The sequence below is a fragment of the Abramis brama genome (assembly GCF_963993115.1).
Source record: "Abramis brama genome assembly, chromosome: 25".
NCBI classification, from domain to species: domain Eukaryota; kingdom Metazoa; phylum Chordata; class Actinopteri; order Cypriniformes; family Leuciscidae; genus Abramis; species Abramis brama.
The window spans coordinates 18,948,973-18,966,513 of NC_139987.1; the positions used below are offsets into that span (position 1 = coordinate 18,948,973).

Below are 17,541 nucleotides of genomic sequence, written 5' to 3' on the forward strand. Positions count from 1 at the left end.
GAGGAAATATTGCACGTATCCTGTCCGTGGAGAGAAATGGCGAGCAAGCGAAGACACCTGAGCAGAATCTAGTACCGGCTAGTTGAAGCGAGTACATGAGAAGAAACTGGCTCCACTCTGAGATTATAGAATCTCGCAAATGTGTTAGGTGTCGGGCTAGCCTGCAGCTCTACAATGTCTGTTAGCAAGGCGCCATGCGCTAAAGCCCAAGAGGATGCCACACTCCGAGTGGAGTGGGCCGTCACACCAACTGCCTCGTCCAGTCCAGGAGCCACACGTGGAGGTTACAAAGATCGGGACAAGGGTGCCATAAGGTGCCCCGTCCCTGAGAAAGCAGGTCCTTCCTCAGAGGGATTGGCCAGGGGGGTGCTGTCGCGAGGAGTACTAGTTCTGGGAACTAGGTCCAGTTGTGCCAATACGGGGCAACCAAAATGACCTGCTCCTCGTCCTCCCTGATCTTGCGCAAGGTCTGCGCAAGAAGGCTCACTGGGGGAAACGCATACTTGTGTAGGCCCCACGGCCAGCTGTGCGCCAGTGCATCCGTGCCGAGCGTGCCCTCGGTCAGGGAATAAAACAGGTCGCAATGGGCAAACAGATCTACCTGTGTGTCCCCGAACTGATCCCAAATCAGCTGAACCGACTGGGGATGGAGTCTCCATTCTCCAGGGAGAGGCCGAAGCCGAGACAACTCGTCGGCCGCAAGGTTCAGGTCTCCTGGGATATAAATGGCTCGAAGCAACCTCAGATGCTTCTGACTCCATATGAGGAGGTGGCAAGCGAGTTGCGACATACGGCGGGAACGTAGACCACCTTGATGGTTGATGTACGCTACTGTCGCGGTATTGTCTGATCGGACTAGTACGTGCTGACCCCTGAGCAACGCACAGAAACGGTGCAGGGCGAGACGTACAGCCAGCAACTCGAGGCAATTGACATGCCAAAGGCGCTGGGGTCCTGTCCAGGAGCCTGCGGCAGCATGTCCATTGCACATGGCGCCCCAGCCCGTGGTGGAGGCATCTGTTGATACAACAACATGCCGGGAAACTCGTTCTAAGGGCACTCCGGCCCATAGAAAACTGAGGTTCGTCCATGGGCTGAAGGTCTGACGGCAGGCCGGAGTCACTGGGACTAGGAGCGTGCCGTGTTGCCATGCCCACCTCGGGACTCGATCGCGAAGCCAAAGCTGAAGCGGTCTCATATGAAGCAATCCGAGCGGCGTTACTGCGGCTGCGGATGCCATATGCCCCAGGAGCCTTTGAAATAGTTTCAGTGGAACCGCACTCTTGCCCTCGAATAGACGAAGGCAATTCAGCTTAGACTGCACAACCAAGTCGATCTCCATACCGAGAAAAGAGATCCTCTGCACGGGGCAGAGTTTGCTCTTCTCCCAGTTGACCCGAAGGCCCAGACGAGCTAGGTGCTGGAGCACTAGGTCCCTGTGTTCGCAAACCTGGTCTCGAGAGTGAGCTAGGATCAGCCAGTCGTTGAGATAGTTCAGGATGCGAACCCCGTGTTCCCAGAGGGGAACAAGAGCTGTCTCGACGACTTTCGTGAAGACACGAGGAGACAGGGCTAGCCCGAATGGGAGAATCGCGTACTGGTATGCCCGCCCCTCGAAAGCAAACCGAAGAAACGGTCTGTGTCGAGGTAAAATAGAGACATGAAAGTAGGCGTCCTTCAGGCCGATCGCTGCAAACCAATCCTGCAGCCGCACACACTGGAGGATGCGTTTGGCCGTGAGCATCTTGAACGGCAGCCTGTGAAGGGAGCGGTTCAAGATGCACAGGTCGAGGATTGGCCGTGAGAAGAACTCAGCCCTAACTCCAAGCTGCCCGTCTCGAGAGTGCTGTTTAGCCCGGCGTTTGGCCAGCTAAGGGGCAGAGACGGGCAGTGCCACCCGCCTGCATCCTCCTCCTGCTTGGGCCGGTGAAGGCTCGAGGTGAGGAGCCGCAGGGAGGCGGCCTCGGCGGGAAGCAGACTAAGGAGACCGCATGGACGGATGACCGTTGGTGCAGAAGGCCTCAGTCCGCTTCAGGGGAGGGTAAAAAACTGTTGGGCGCAGTCCTCCGCCACACCGCCGAGGAAGCCGCCCGTCTCAGGAGTGCTGCCTAGCCAGGCATTTAGCCTACTAAGGGGCGGAGACGGGCGGTGCCACCCTCCTGCAACCCTCTCCTGCTCGGGGCCAGTGAAGGCTCGAGGGGAGGGGCCGCAGGGAGGCGGCCTCGGCGGGAAGCAAACTAAGGAGACTGCACGGACGGATGACCGTTGGTGCAGAAGGCCTCAGTCTGCTTCTGGGGGGTCGAAGACTGTAGGGTACAGTCATCAACCACACCGCCGAGGAGCCCAGCCTGGGACATGGGTGAGCTGAGAAAATGAATTCTCAGACCCCCTCACATCAACCTGGCTGAGCTCATTGCTGGACCACACCTGGCCCGGGAACACGCAGGTACCGATGTCGCCCGTAGAGCGAGGTCAGTAGTGTGCGTGGTGGATCGACCAGCCCGGACATGGGAGGCATAGCGTCCCTGCGTGGGGGCGTGGTCGAGTTTCCGTGTTCTGTCAGTGTTGGCCAGGGAAGGACCAGCATTCCACGGCGGCCTAGTCTGACAAAACTCCTGAGGCAGCACTGCCTCGAAGGCGAAGGCGACACACAGCACTGCATGCCTGTGCCATGATAGTGACAGAGAACATACAGCCCATGATCACCACGCGATCGAGTGCAGCGAAGGCGGAGGACACCCGCGGGCCGCGATAAGTCACGGGGACCCTCGCGAGCCGGAGGCGTCCTGATGCACGTCCGGGAGAAAGGCACTGGGAGCGAGTGCTGTAGAGCAATACGCGCCCAGGAACCAATCGTAAGCCTACAGCACTCGGGGGGAGGGCGGCCCGGGAAAGCATGGCTATCAGCTTTGGATCTGACTCGACTAACGCTGACACTCCCAAGGGAGGCAACGCAGTCGAATCCTCATTTCCAGAGGAATCAAGCCCGCCTTGTGATGCTGTGAGTGACATGACACCATCTGCTGGAGCCCCGAATGAAAACACTGGGTCCCCAAGAGGAACCAGGCACACACGGAAGCCCCGCGGTTTGCGATGTGGAGGGGGGCGTGGCCCGAGGAAAGCCACCAGCCAAAGTATCCCCTCTCGAGGAAGAGATAGATTGGGGTGTGGCAGAAGGGACTCTCACACAAGGATCATTGAGTCTCGATCTATAAACATTGCGATGGTCATGTTCCCGCAATGAAAACATGACTCATCCACAAGCGCTGCCAAGCGTGATTAAGCCCAACACGCGAAACAGCGCTCGTGACCATTAGGCAGATGAATCACGTGCCCACATCCAGTAAATACACGGGCGAGCCGTCTTGAAAAAGACGTGCCGTGTGCAGCTCTTTTAGAGAGAGGAAAAAGCTCAACAGAGTGCTGAGGCGCCCAGGGAGAAACACACACTGTCGGCAGATCACTGCACAGATCAGCAGCAGGCAATGCGATCTCACTGGAACGCGCCGTCACACCAACACACTGAAGAGCCGCTCGTCTCATAGAGTGAAGATGATTCAGAATGGCTTGTAGGAGTGAAGAAAACTCTTGGCTCCGAAGCGAAAACATATCTGCATGTTGCCAGCGTACTTCCTTATATACCCACGATGTGGGGCGGACTTACGCTATGCAAATTCCGCAGACCCATGGCATTTTCTTTCCTTTGGCTCGTTTTGTATACTCGAAGGTGAGAGGCTTTCTAAGCGAAACCCCATTCGTCGTCATCCGATGTAACTCGGAGTGACCACGAAAGGGAACTGTTTTTAGATCATTAACAGAATATTAAAGTAATGATTTCAGTGTATTTGTCAGTATTGTCAGCACCACGATTCATGGAATAACCCTTGTCTTTATAGACCAGCCTTCCTAAACAGTTTTAATGAATAAATACAGTACAGTGTGTCTAAAAAGTACAATACAAACGAATAGGGGAAGAACTTTTATATTTAGAAAATCAGACTGGCACGAGATTAAATATGCTGCACTTACAATTTATGCTTCAAGTAACACAAAACAAACACTGTTTCACCTTTAGTAATTCTATAACATTCTGTAATACACTGTGTACTTTAATGATAATTACATTAAAAGAAATGTACAGATGAGAGGAATTCCATAGGGCTACTATAACTGGAACACAGTTGGTATTCTAGATGAAAACATGATAATTTTTTTGATAAGCCTTTTCACAGATGCCATAAACTCCTTTGTTATAAATGTGTAGATTATAGGGTTAAGCATGGGAGGAAGTGCAGAGGTCAGAGAAAGAATAATTATTATAGTGTTGATGCTTGCAAGGACCTGAAGTACATATTTTAGGCAGATGGGCACATAAAATACAGCCACTAATATTAAATGAGCAGTACATGTCTTTGTGTCATGTCAGTAAAAGCGATACAGACCCCATCAGGCTATGGCAGACATGTCATTCAACCTATTGTAAGTCGATGTACCATCACAAGAGTATTGGAAATATATTATGAAGATTGAAAAACTACATGGTGTTGTTTTAATATAAACCCCAGAGAATTCTCAAAAAGACTAGGGGTGTTGCATATAATAACACCATCCCCCCCCCAAACCATTGCAGGTAGTTAGTTAGTTTCAAATCAAAAGTGATATATACTTTATTTAGTTCTTACAACTTGGAACTACTTGACACCACTTATTTAAATAAATCCAACAATCTACTTTTTGAGTGCAAGACAACCTAATAGAAAAAAGTCTTTAAGGTCATACACAAGCACACACATAATCTGAATATAGGCCTACTGTCATTTCACGAGTTCACACTTACATGTAATTAAGTGGAGTAAAGGTTATGCGTATTTGACGCGTTGTCCGGAGTGACTGCTCCGAGCTCGGAATTAGGACTAAAAGTGAGGAGAAGGGATGGTGGAGGGATGCTGTTGAACTGTCAACGAACAGAGGTAAGTCTGCTGTATACATACCTCTTCTTTTGGCAATTGATTGATTAACTGATTGCGCTCCTCTTGTGTTAATTTAGGGTTAATTATCTGAACGTTCTCCTCCCGAACTTTGTTAATAAAACATCATGTATTATTTTATCATCTCTGGTTATTAAGTTCCATATCAACTACAAAGTATTGCTACTGACCTATAAGGCCCTAAATGGTTTAGCTCCTGTGTACTTACCTGATCTACTATTGCCTTACAATCCATCACGCTCTTTAAGGTCACAAAACTCTGGGCTTCTGGTTTTGCCTAGGATATCTAAGTCCACTAAAGGAGGGAGAGTGTTTTGTGTCTCCTAAACTCTGGAATAGCCTTCGTGATAATGTTTGGGGCTAAGACTCACTCTCCCAGTTTAAATCTAGAATAAAGACATTCAAACATTCATATAATGCATCTCATTACCTTATAAAGTTATATCAGATCAAATGCACATGATTATCCTTGCTTAATGTTCTGAGGTACATCCTGAGGTAACTAGAGGGTATGTCAGTTCCAGTTTGGATCCAGCCTTTTATGAAGAATTCAGATGACCAATACCTGTGAAGAGATGGCGCCAACTCCTGCGAAGACTTCAGATGATGCAAACTCTGAATCAACGTGCACCAATGCTACAATTTTCTATGTCATAATCATCTGTTAACAGACAGGTATTAATTACTTCAATGAGCTCATTGTTTCTGCCTTAAATTATTACATTGTTTAAATTAATAAATGTTTAGCTAACTGTGATTTGTATTTGTACATTTCTGAAATACATCAAATTGAATGCTGTTGCTCTGGCATCATTGGCGATGAAATGTTTTGAGAAATTTGTCAGGCATGTATAATATTTTGGTTTTTATCTCGCCATACATCAATGCTGCCAACTCAAGCATTTTAATAATCATAATAGGAGATAAACTCATCTATACCTGATGAAAATGATCAAATGATGTTAATGAACAAATAAATAACGAATCTAGGGCGATGTCAGGTGACTTAAATTCCAGATCCTAACTGTTTACTGTTTATTTACATGACAACTGCGTTTTGGGAGCCTGCAAATGTAAACTTTTGAAAAAGGGTTTCAAAGTGCAAGTTTTTCAAAAGTATAACGTTATCGTCTCTGTGTAAATGCGGACCTGTGTGAATGAGCATCATTTCAAAAATGGTGTCGTCTGTACGTGAAAAAATTTAGTTTTTAGAACATCGTTGTTGTGGAAACGTACACTCAATAAATCTTGTTAATAATCCGGGGCTTTGTCTCAATTTCTTTTTTTTTCATTTACGTTTTGAGAGTATTAAGACGTCTTTTTGAGTTTGGGGAGATCAATTAGCTCACTCTGAGGACAAACATGTTTACATTGTGTCTCAGCTAAGGTCATTACCTCTTACCCTCACGAGATGAGAGCAGCTTGGGGCTAATTAGGGCAGAAATCATTCACACAGGCTAGACCTGATTTGTTTTTGCCTCAGATTTGCTTTAATAAGACAGGCGAATGAGTCACTTTGTCAATGTTGTCTATATTTAGAGACAATTAGGTTGTTTGGGAGTCATTAGGTTGTTTATGAGTGTTTATTTCTCCCTTTGGGTTGTCATTTCTTTATACAGTATATGGCACAGATGCAGCATTTGAAAGGATATTTTCTGACTGCATTTTGTAATATTTGTAAAGTCAAACAATGGTCATTCTGTTAACTTCTTGTCTGACCAATGGCAGACTGGAAATATTCGCTTATCTGGAAAGGCTGTGACCACTCAAAGTTAACTCACCTCGAGTTAAGACATTTGATCAATCCAATAACCTCTGACCAGCTCAAATCCTTTGTAGTGGAAGTTTTGATTAAAATGAATTCTGATTAGCATGTGTTTTCAAAGCAAATTATAAGTTGTCTTTATGCAGTTAAAATGTATTATGAAGAGATAAAGGACTTTATGTTTATTTTACTCTCCAATTTAAGACAGATGTCAGCTGGGATGTTTGTTCATGAAGCAATAATATTCTCAAATGAAACAGTGCCTTCAGATGTCTCATTTTAATTTGATTTGAACTACTCAAAAAAATACAGCAACAGCTTGATATCTTTAAATGTAATTATTGAAAGAAAGAAAGAAAGAAAGAAAGAAAGATTGAAAGAAAATAAGTTTCACGACTTATGTCCATGTAGAACTTCAATCAATCAAACTGTTTTCAAAGTTGTGTTTATACTTCAGCGAAGTGCCGTCATGCAGTCTCTTTTTTTTCTCAGTCTTTCTCCATCATTTCCTGATGGCTGGAGGATTGTCTTATATTTGATATATTTTAAAGTTAAATATGTATACCATTATATACAGGTACAATACCAACAGTAAAGCATGGTGATGTACTGTGTGGCAAGTCTGAAAATGACAGTCCACAGACAGTCATCACACCTGAATTTGAAGAGGAATTGCCAAGAAGAGTGTGAGAAACCCCTCAAATCCAGGTGTGCAAAGCTTATCACATTATATCCAGAAAGACTGAAGGCTGTAATCTCTGCCAAAGGTGCTTCAACTAAGTAGCCTACTGAGTTGAGGGTCTGAATACTTTCGCATTGTGAAATTTCTGGGGCTTTTTGTTTGTTTGTTTTTAATACATTGCAAAGCTATCACAAATCAGGGTTTGCTTTGTCACTATTCCCATAATGACATGGAATAGTGTTGATTGATTTTTTTATTTTTATGTTTTGCAAGGCTGCAATGCGTGTATGTTCCATTTTATTGTCATTAGCTATGTTTCCATCACCCTGTTTTTATGCACATTTTGAAGTATTGCATCAGAAACGAGTGACGGTAACACCACATTTAGGAAAAAAGTATCACTTGACGTGGTTTTTGACTTGTGCGAAAAAGAGTTAATGCGAATAATGGGAGAAGGAAACAAATTTGCCGAATAAATTCTAAGGTAGCGAAAATTAAACACAAGACTGTGTTTTATTTACTGTTGGTTACTAGGTTACCGATACCACCATCAACAGCTCTAACAACTTGACTGAAACACACCTAATTCACATTTGTTTGTTTGTATTATTATTATTATTATTTTTTTTTTACAAACTTTGGAAAGATTCGCTTGACGTTTGGATAGAGTTTTGGTGTTCCCTGTCTGCTTGCCCGTTTATTGTTTCTATAATTTCCTTGGCTGTTAATTAGTTTCCACACACCTGTTTCTGTTCAGGTTGATTACTCTTTCTATTTAAGCAACGAGTTTCATGCTGTTGATTTGTCTGGTATCGTCAGTATTAACATGGTTATGTTATGTATTCTCCTGCAATCTCCTGAGTTTTCCTTGTTTATTTCATTAAAGACTGTTTTTGTTCTCTATTTCTTTCATTGTGTGCTTTGTTACTGAAAGCAATATTACAAAATGATTTGAAATAAATATCTTATATACTCACCAAAGCTGCATTTATCTGATAAAAAAATACAATAAAATTAGTAATATTGTGAAATAATATTGTGTGCTGTAGCAGTTTGCAGCACGCTTTCAGAAACCCTCCAACTTCCCCAGCTCCACCTGTATATCGGCTATGGGAATGGTTCATGTTGTACAGCAGCAGCATATCATGCTTGCTCAACATATTAACATTGTCATACCTATTACCATGCCAAACTCTCTGAGAGTTTTCATGACAGAACTGTTTTCTATTTTAATATAGCCTATTTTAAAATGTAATTCATTCCTGTGATGGAAAAAATTAATTTAGTCTTTAGTGTCACGTGATCCTTCAGAAATCACTCTAATATGCTGATTTGGTGCTCAGTATTTTTGTTGAAACCATGACATAGTTTTTCTCTGGTTTCTTTAATGAACAGAAAGATTTAAAAAAAAAAACTTATTGAACAGGTTTATTTATTTGTTTATTAATTTCATTGTATAAAAAGTTACTTTAGAAAGATTTTTTTTACAGCTTTTCCCTTTAAATGTAAAGTTTTGTTATAATTTTCACAATTTTCTATAATGCCATCTTTGCATTATCCCACATGAGAAATTTTCATTATGGTTGCAAAAGAATTTACACAAAAACAGACTAATTAGTGACACTTAAGCCAATTAGTTATACCATAATCTCACATTAGTGAAGTAAACACCACTAATGAATGTCTTTTCTCTCAAGGCTATTTAGATACCTGAGAATCTCTCCTGTTTAATGACACCTCTGGAGGACAAATTGACAATATATTGCCCATAAAAGATTACCAAGTTAACATTCAGGATTCACAGTGATCCAGAACTGTGAAGCTACGGCAAAAACTGCAGGGAAGACATTAGTACGGTCTGCACTATCTACAAACCATCACAACATTGTTGCATGTATGTATGAATAAGACAATCCTTGTAACATGTTATGTTTATATTTTCATTCTTGTTGCTGAATTTGACAAAGGCTTCCGTCAACAAATAACATATATGTTAGAGGTGAATTGTAAAGCACAGGCTGTTTATGACTGTTTCTCACAGGAATCTGGTTTCTCGTCCACTGAAAGCAAAGAACGCTACAGTCAAGTTAAAGGAAGGACGGCTATGCAGAATGCCAGGAATTCTCCCCCCAACAACTCCCTCATTCAGCCTGCAGGATTTTACATTGTTGCCTTGAGTTCATTGCCTTACAATAACATCTATGTCATGTTCCTCACTGTGCTCTATGTGATCACAGTTAAATGCAATGTCTTTCTGATCATCATCATTTTCTATGACCACCGACTGCATGTCCCAAAGTTCATGGCTGTTGGTAATCTGGCTTTGGTTGATCTGGTTCTCAGCACTTCTCTTGTGCCTGGCATGATAAAGACTTACCTTGTTTTAGACAATTTTGTGCCATTCAAACTGTGCCTTGTGCAAATGTACACTTACTATGCTTTTGTATCCCTCGAGTCGTTTTCCATATGTGTTCTCTCTTATGACAGATTCATTGCGATCTGCTTGCCTTTAAGACAGGAGTCTATAAACACAAACACTAGAATGGCTTACATAATTGGTGCAGTTTGGTTTTTTGGTCTTACTACAGTACTCTACGGCACTTCATCCATCCCGACCCTCTCATTTTGTGGCTCTCTTAAGGTCAACAGCTATTTTTGCGATTATACTCCTGTTTTAAGACTCGCTTGCAGCGATACGACGCACCAATGGAATTTTGCCACTGCTTTAACTATACTCTTCATGGCTGCACCTTTGACTTTTATTTTCTTGACCTACATTGGTATATTAATTGCTGTATTTAGAATGAAAAATAATCAGAGCCGTTATAAGGCGCTGGCCACGTGTACTGAACACCTCGTGTTAGTGGCCTTATTCTTCATTCCAATTTTAATTATCTTCAATATTGGGTTTTCTGGAACTATTATAAACCCAAATGTAAGAACAGTGTGCTTGTCTTTGTCGTCCCTCATCACACCCTGTGTGAATCCCATCATTTACTCGTTGAAAACTAAAGAGATTCGAAGCAGGATTTATTCGTTGTTAACCCGCAGACTGTCTGTTCATCCTTTGTAAAATGCACATTAATGTAGAACATAATTGTGATTCAATTGATATTATCCATGTTATTAATATTATTTTGGAGCCATTCTGTGATGCTTCTTTGTATTATTTTGTGGTTTAAAATGCATAGTTTTTTATCGTTTTTTCTTGAATTTGCTTGATCAACTTGCTCCATTTAAAAGTCAAAGAGAGCATATCTCCATGTTTTCTCTCATTGTGCTAGATTTCTATATTGTACGCAGCCAGTTTTTGTTTTTGCATTCAAAAATCCTTTAAATAATGCAATTATTTCATAGTTCATAAATAATTTAAGAATGGATGGACAGAAAGAATATAAGTGTGTGTCAGTCAGGTCCGACCGTCCATCAACTGTTTGTGTACCCATTGTAGTAAGAACGAGGACACAGGAGTGCTGGTGTACTTGACTATTCATGTTGTGAACAAGCGCCCGGCACACGGGCCAATATAAACATGTAGTACTGACCATGAACACTAGATGGAGTATACATCCTGTAACATCTTCCTTTTTCTTAATGAAAGTTAGGCTACCTGTCCATACCTAATAATTGAGTTATAGACTGAGGCCTATTGAATATGACAACAAATTAACATGTTCCATCATACCGGCCATAAACAAAATACAGTTGTTGTACGTTTTCTTCTCGTCTTTTTTTTTTTTTTTTTTTACGAGCAAACAACAAACAACCCTTACGGCAAACTTTAAACTACAGATTAAGTCTGTTTGGTGCCCTGGTCAGCCGACCATAGCGTGACATAGCTGGGGGCCTTGTTGGTGTGGACACTGGGTCAACAGCTGAATTGTCAGCATGCCTAGGTGGGGTAGCGCATGCTTCGTGACCACCCGGCTCCTCAATCAGTGTCTCTGGCCCCCTCTGGTTTATGAGGGGCACATCCATCGGCGTGCTGCTCTGTGCCTGACCGTCCGAGTTCTGTGGTGTATTTGGCTCTGCTGCCCGAAGATCAACTCTGTTTCGGCGGTATAGTGCTCCCTCCACCTCAACCAGGTAGGACCGCGGGGCAACCCTCTACACGCAGGATCCCCGTCTCCAGATGCCTGTCGGGTCACCAGGTAATGGCTTCATTCGCACCCCTTGGCCTACCGTGAGCACAGGTAGGTCCTTTGCTGAGCGGTCATAGCTTGCTTTGGAGACCTGCCTCCTGTGACGTAGCTTCTCCAACACTCCAGTCACCACACACGGTTCCAACAGCTTGTTGGTCACCGGTAGTGCTGTCTTAAGACGCCTTGACATCAAGCGCTGTGCCGGACTGCTGTTCATTCCTTCCGTCGGTGTGTTGCGCCACTGCAGGATTGCCTTCCAGGCATCCTCGCCCTCACGGTGTGCTTTTTTGCATAAGTTCTTTGCTATCTTGACTGCAGCTTCAGCTTTGCCATTGGCCTTGGAATAATGTGGTGATGAGGTGATGTGTTCAAACTCCCACTCTGCTGCAAACCGCTTGAACTGCTGAAATGAAAACTGAGGGCCGTTGTCAGAGATAACCCGGTCCGACAGCCCGTGACGAGCGAACTGTGCTTTGCAGCGTTTGATTGTGGTCTCTGCCGAGAGATCTGGGAGGAAGTCAATCTCCCAGAAGTCTGAGTGATGATTGTTATTTTACAACTGTGATTTTGTTATTAATGGAAAGAGGAGACCATAAGCTTTCAAATGATATCCTAGTCAAAGTCATACCTTGAATGCTTGTAAAGATATACACATTTGAATTATGGTCGTCTGTCCTCTTTTTCCAAATGAAAACCTGATAAAATCGCTTTTAAAGTTTTTTGCCCGTTTTTTGTTGATATCTTTCAAAATCCATTGCATTTAAAGGGATAAACTATTTATTGTACAGCTTAATTTGACCAAAGACATTAATATATGCTATTAAACCAGGCTGAAGCTCAAATTATTTTAAAGTTTTTATTTTAATAAATAATTTAAAAGGCACTTATACAAACATTTACTAAAATCAGAAAGATTGAACAGAGGTGCTACAGTTTTCCTTGAGAGAGGGTGTGTTTGTCTCTGTGTGTGTGTGTGTGTGTGTGTCTGTGTGTGTGTGTGTGTGTGAGAGAGAGAGAGAGAGAGAGAGAGAGAGAGAGAGAGAGAGAGAGAGACTTTTAAATCCCTTTTAATTCACCCGATTTTCTAGAACATCACAGAGCTAGTATACAAAACACAAACAAATAATAATAAAAAAAAAAAAAAGAAAAAAAAAAAAGATTAAATAAATTAAAAACAAACAAACACACACACGATTAATTGGTAAATTTACCAATTAAAAACCAAATTCCCAAACTCACTAATTGTCACTAAAGCATCTCTCACACCCCACCTCATTGTAAAAAAAAGGTACATTATCAGTTTGTTTATAGTATGCAAATTCAATGGCAATCCTTAATTCAACCAATGATTTAAAAAGAATCAACAAATCAACATCTTGACCAGCATTTTTACATTGGTGTGTTTTCAGGATTGCTAACTTGGCTTGACCAATTAAAAAATTGGCAAGCACACACTGTTCGCGCCATGACTGTTTATACTTACAACCAAAAATAAAAAGAGTGTTTGTAAAAGAAAAACCCAATTTCACAATTAGTTTTTCCAAAAGTACAAAAAGTGGAACCAGCCTTGAACACTCACAAAATAGGTGAAAAACAGTATCGGAAGTCTTACAAAATGAACATTCGGGTAAAACCACTTCATTAAATTTGGAAACAAAGTTGTTTGTAGCCAATACACCGTGAAGTATTCTCCACTCTAGATCTCCACATCTTTTTGGAATAGGAGGCTTGTACAACAGCCTCCATGAGGGGTTTACTTCTCTGGGCACTGAAAGGTACGTCCTCCATTTAGTATTTATCCTTTCCTTCAACTGTCCAAAGTGTGCCGATTTAGCACAAACATGATAAACCATTTTCTTCCCCATACTTTGGAAATCCAAATATTCAAACCCCTTTAACAAAAGAACCTTTGTGTTCTCTTCAATTTCCAAATTCTTTGGGACAACTTTTAATGTTGGAAAAGGCTTTGAAAACAAGCCGTTATTTAGAACAGAATCTACAAATAATGTGAATTCTGAGGGGAAACAAGCCTTAAAACTCTTAACTACCCCTTCCACTATTCTCACTGACCTTAGCCCAACCTGATCAGCAAGTGACTGAGCGGTTCGCCACTGACCTCTTGGTACATCAAGCAGATCTATAACTCTGGTTATTCCAGCATTCAAAAACATTTCAATTACAGAATCTGATACTGGAGGCAGTAGCTTAAAAAGAGGATTAAAAAACAAAGGTTCTGCACCTCCATAATTTTCATCACCCACTCTTGAAAATTTCAACAAACTCCATGATTGAAAAAATGGATTCATAGAACTTAAAAAGAGAACAATTCACATTTTTAACACAAGGCTTCTCAATTAAGAATAGCTCTTTTTCAAGGTCTGTTCCTCCAAGTTCTTTAAGAATATACAAACAATAATCAATCCATGGCTCTATATGAAAGCTGTGGGAGAATCCACTTCCACTTTTGAATTTTACCTATAACCCGGTCAACCACTCCTTCCCAGTTCTTCTCCATATACTGCTCAGTTCCAAAATAGATGCCTAGAACTTTTAAACCATCCTGTGCCCATTTACAATGATTTGGCAAATTAGGAGGTCCTGAAATATGCCAATCCCCCATCAACAAAGAAGCACACTTTTCCCAATTTATACGTGCAGAGGTAGCTTTCTGAAAAATATTCAAACATGAACTAATATTGTCAATATCATTTGAATTCCTGATTATCAGAGTTACATCATCTGCATATGCTAAAAGTTTTACCTGGGGAACTTTTGGGCAGCCAGGAACACCAATACCACATAATCTGGTTCTCAACAGGCTTAAAAAAGGCTCAATAGAAATAGCATAGAGTAAACCTGATAGAGGACACCCTTGTCTTATTCCTCTTGTCACTGAAAAAGGTCTTGTTAGTGTTCCATTTACTCTTAACATGCTATAAATATCACTGTACATAAGCTTAATAAAAGACACAAAACGATGACCAAAGCCAAAAGCCTCAAGAGTCTTAAATAAATAAGAGTGGTCCACTCTATCAAAGGCTTTTTCTTGGTCCAAAGAAAGAAGACCAAAGACTGATCATTGTGAATAACAGTTTCTATACAGTTCTTCAATCTGTTGGTTAAGGCTTTTGAAAAGATTTTTAAATCAACGCACAGCAAGGAGACGGGGCGCCAGTTTTTTAAGCAACCAAGGTCTCCTTTTTTGGGGATCAAGGTTAAAACCGCTCTCCGACAGCTTAGAGGAAGTTTCTCTCTTTCAATGCTTTCCGCCAAAACATCATACATGTCCTGGGCAATTAAGTTCCAAAAAGCCTTATAAAACTCGGATGAAAGTCCGTCCAAACCAGGTGCCTTTCCAGGATTCAACTCCTGGACAGCTCTCGAAAGTTCATCCATTGTCAAAGGACTCTCAAGATCCATCTTGTCCCTGTTTGATAATTGAGGCAAGTCACTCAGAAGAACATCAGCTTCTACTGCATTGCATGGCTCTGAGCGGTATAAATCTTCATAAAAAGAAATAGCAAAAGCATTTATTTCTGCTTGTGTTGTTAATACTCTTCCATCTGGAAGCTTCAGTTGATGAAGATGCTTATGAGCCCTTGGCTTTTTTTCAAGTCCAAAGAAAAAAACAGTAGGAGAATCCATATTATTTAGGCGGGTGAACTTTGCCCTTAAAAGGGCAGTTTTTCCTTGTTCCTCCGCTAAGCTGCGCAAAAGAAATTTCTTTCGTTCAAAAGAGTCAGTGGAGATGGATCCTGTGGCACTGTGACTGCTTTCTACAAGGATTTCTTGTTCAAGAGCTTTCATTTTCTCCACTAGGACACCCCTGGTATGTGCAGTGAACTGCTGACAAAAGATCTTGATCTGCACCTTGCCCACATCCCACCATTGACTTAAAGATGGGAAATTAACTCTCTCCTCTCTCCAAGAATCCCAAAAGATGTGAAAAGAGTGAACAAAGCATTGATCCTGGAGTAACCCATTATTAAAGTGCCAAAGTGAGTTATAAGATTTAGTGGTCTCGACAGAAATAGCCATACAAATATAATGATGGTCTGAGAGAAAAGTAGGCGAAATAGAATTCCTAAAAAACCTTCCCCTATTGCTTAAATCAGTATAAAAACGGTCAAGTCTAGCTCCAGACATTATATTTGAGTTCACTTTCATCCAAGTATACTGTCTAAGCCCAGGGAATGCATCTCTCCACAAATCAACTAAATTATAATAATCAATTACACTTTTCAGACTCTTGGCTGAAGAAGGATGTGGTTCATTATGATTGCGATCCAACTGCTGATTTAAAGTGCAATTAAAATCACCCCCCAGTATAACAATGTTATCCCGAGGACAGTGCGATAACGCATCTGATAACTTTTTTTAAAAAACAATGCGCTCCCGGCCATCATTTGGAGCATACACATTGAAAAGAGAAATAACCGTGTCACCTAAAGTAACATCTACTCGTAACATTCTTCCTGGTATTATCTCAATGCTGTTTAAAATACCACCAACCCGGGGTGAAAACAAAAATGCTACCCCTGTACTGACATTTGTGCCATGGCTCAGAAGAACATTACCCTTCCAGTCACTAAACCATTGTGACTGGTTCTGCAAGTCTGTGTGCGTTTCCTGAAGTAAGATCACATCAGCCTTTTTTAGAATTAAATAATTAAAAAGATTGTTTCTCTTTACTGTACTACGACATCCATTAATATTTAGAGACCCAATATTAAAAAAAGTCATGACAAAAATGATAAAGGGGTATAAAACAACCCACCACATCTGTCTTTTAACACTTTTCATAAGGTCAATATTTTTTCAAACGCGAATTTAGACCTTTCCTAACTGTGCTAACAAGTTTTTTAAGCCTGTAGCGTTTTGGTTGATCTAATTCCTCCAAGGTCGCCTTTCGCATAGCAATGGCACCAGACTCCACAAAAAGTTCCAAATCAGGAAAATGTTTTTCCAATCTAGGTTTTCTCTGATTTTTAGTAACGTCTAGGAAATTACTCAGCTCTTGAATTGTATAAAAAGGAGGTTTTAAATGGGGAGTAAGATAATCCCCCACAGAATCTCCTTGTGAATTTAAGCCTACATCACGCTCCTCTCCAATATCTGGACATTCGCTTTCAGAGTCATCTTCAGATAAGTCATCAGTTCTCTGTGACAGATCCATGTCACCCTGTAGGCTACTGCCTTGAACAGACGAGTATTCAAGCTCACTTTGCTTTTCTGGGTATTTTGCATCACTGGCACTAACTACCCCTGCTGCAGAAATGAGATCCACATTAACTTGAGCTTCGTCATCCTCATCAACTTGAGCATTGTCACCCTCATGTGTACTAACAACGGAGGCTCTATCCGTAGCTACCAGCACAGCAGAACCCTCTCCACTATTAGATACAACTACCGTCTCATCTGACTGTAAACTATCAGTAGGCATTTCTGCGATGCTATTATTATCCACAGCAGAATTCACTTGTTCCGTTACCGTTACAGAATTACTCTCTTTCTCAGCCTCCATATTTAAAGGACACGATTGTCTTACATGGCCCTGCTTCCCACATGCAAAACATTTAAATGAATCAACAGAGATAAATATCGTATAATTCTTTCCATTCAACGTCAGTTCCCTTTCAAGGGAACTCGCGTTGCGTCGAGTTTGACGCTATGGGAACGCTTTGCGTGATGACGTCTTGAAGCACATGTAAAATCAGTCCAATGGTGTGGCGGAACGTCAGAGGCGGGTGACGTCACGTACCAGGAAGCTATAAAAGCCGGCCCGAAACAGAAAACGAAAGCTTTCTGAGTCTTCAGTTGCGCTCTGTGTGAAATCTGTCTGTATATTTGGTGTTGTCTGTCTATATCATATATATATATATTCAGTATGGCGAGCAAGCAGCAGTTTGGAGTGTGTGTCCATCCCTGCCCGCGTTATTTAACGGGAGGTGACACACACACTCT

General features: G+C 41.9%; 1 protein-coding gene across 1 annotated transcript; it reads left to right on the forward strand.

Moving 5' to 3' along the window:
* Positions 1-9,539: 9,539 nt before the first annotated feature.
* Positions 9,540-10,508, forward strand: LOC311076446 (olfactory receptor 10A2-like; the record flags this gene model as incomplete). The annotated part of the gene is made up of 1 exon (XM_084104683.1): positions 9,540-10,508. One exon carries the CDS (start codon positions 9,540-9,542, stop codon positions 10,506-10,508), a length of 969 nt encoding a protein of 322 aa, XP_083960809.1.
* Positions 10,509-17,541: the final 7,033 nt, after the last annotated feature.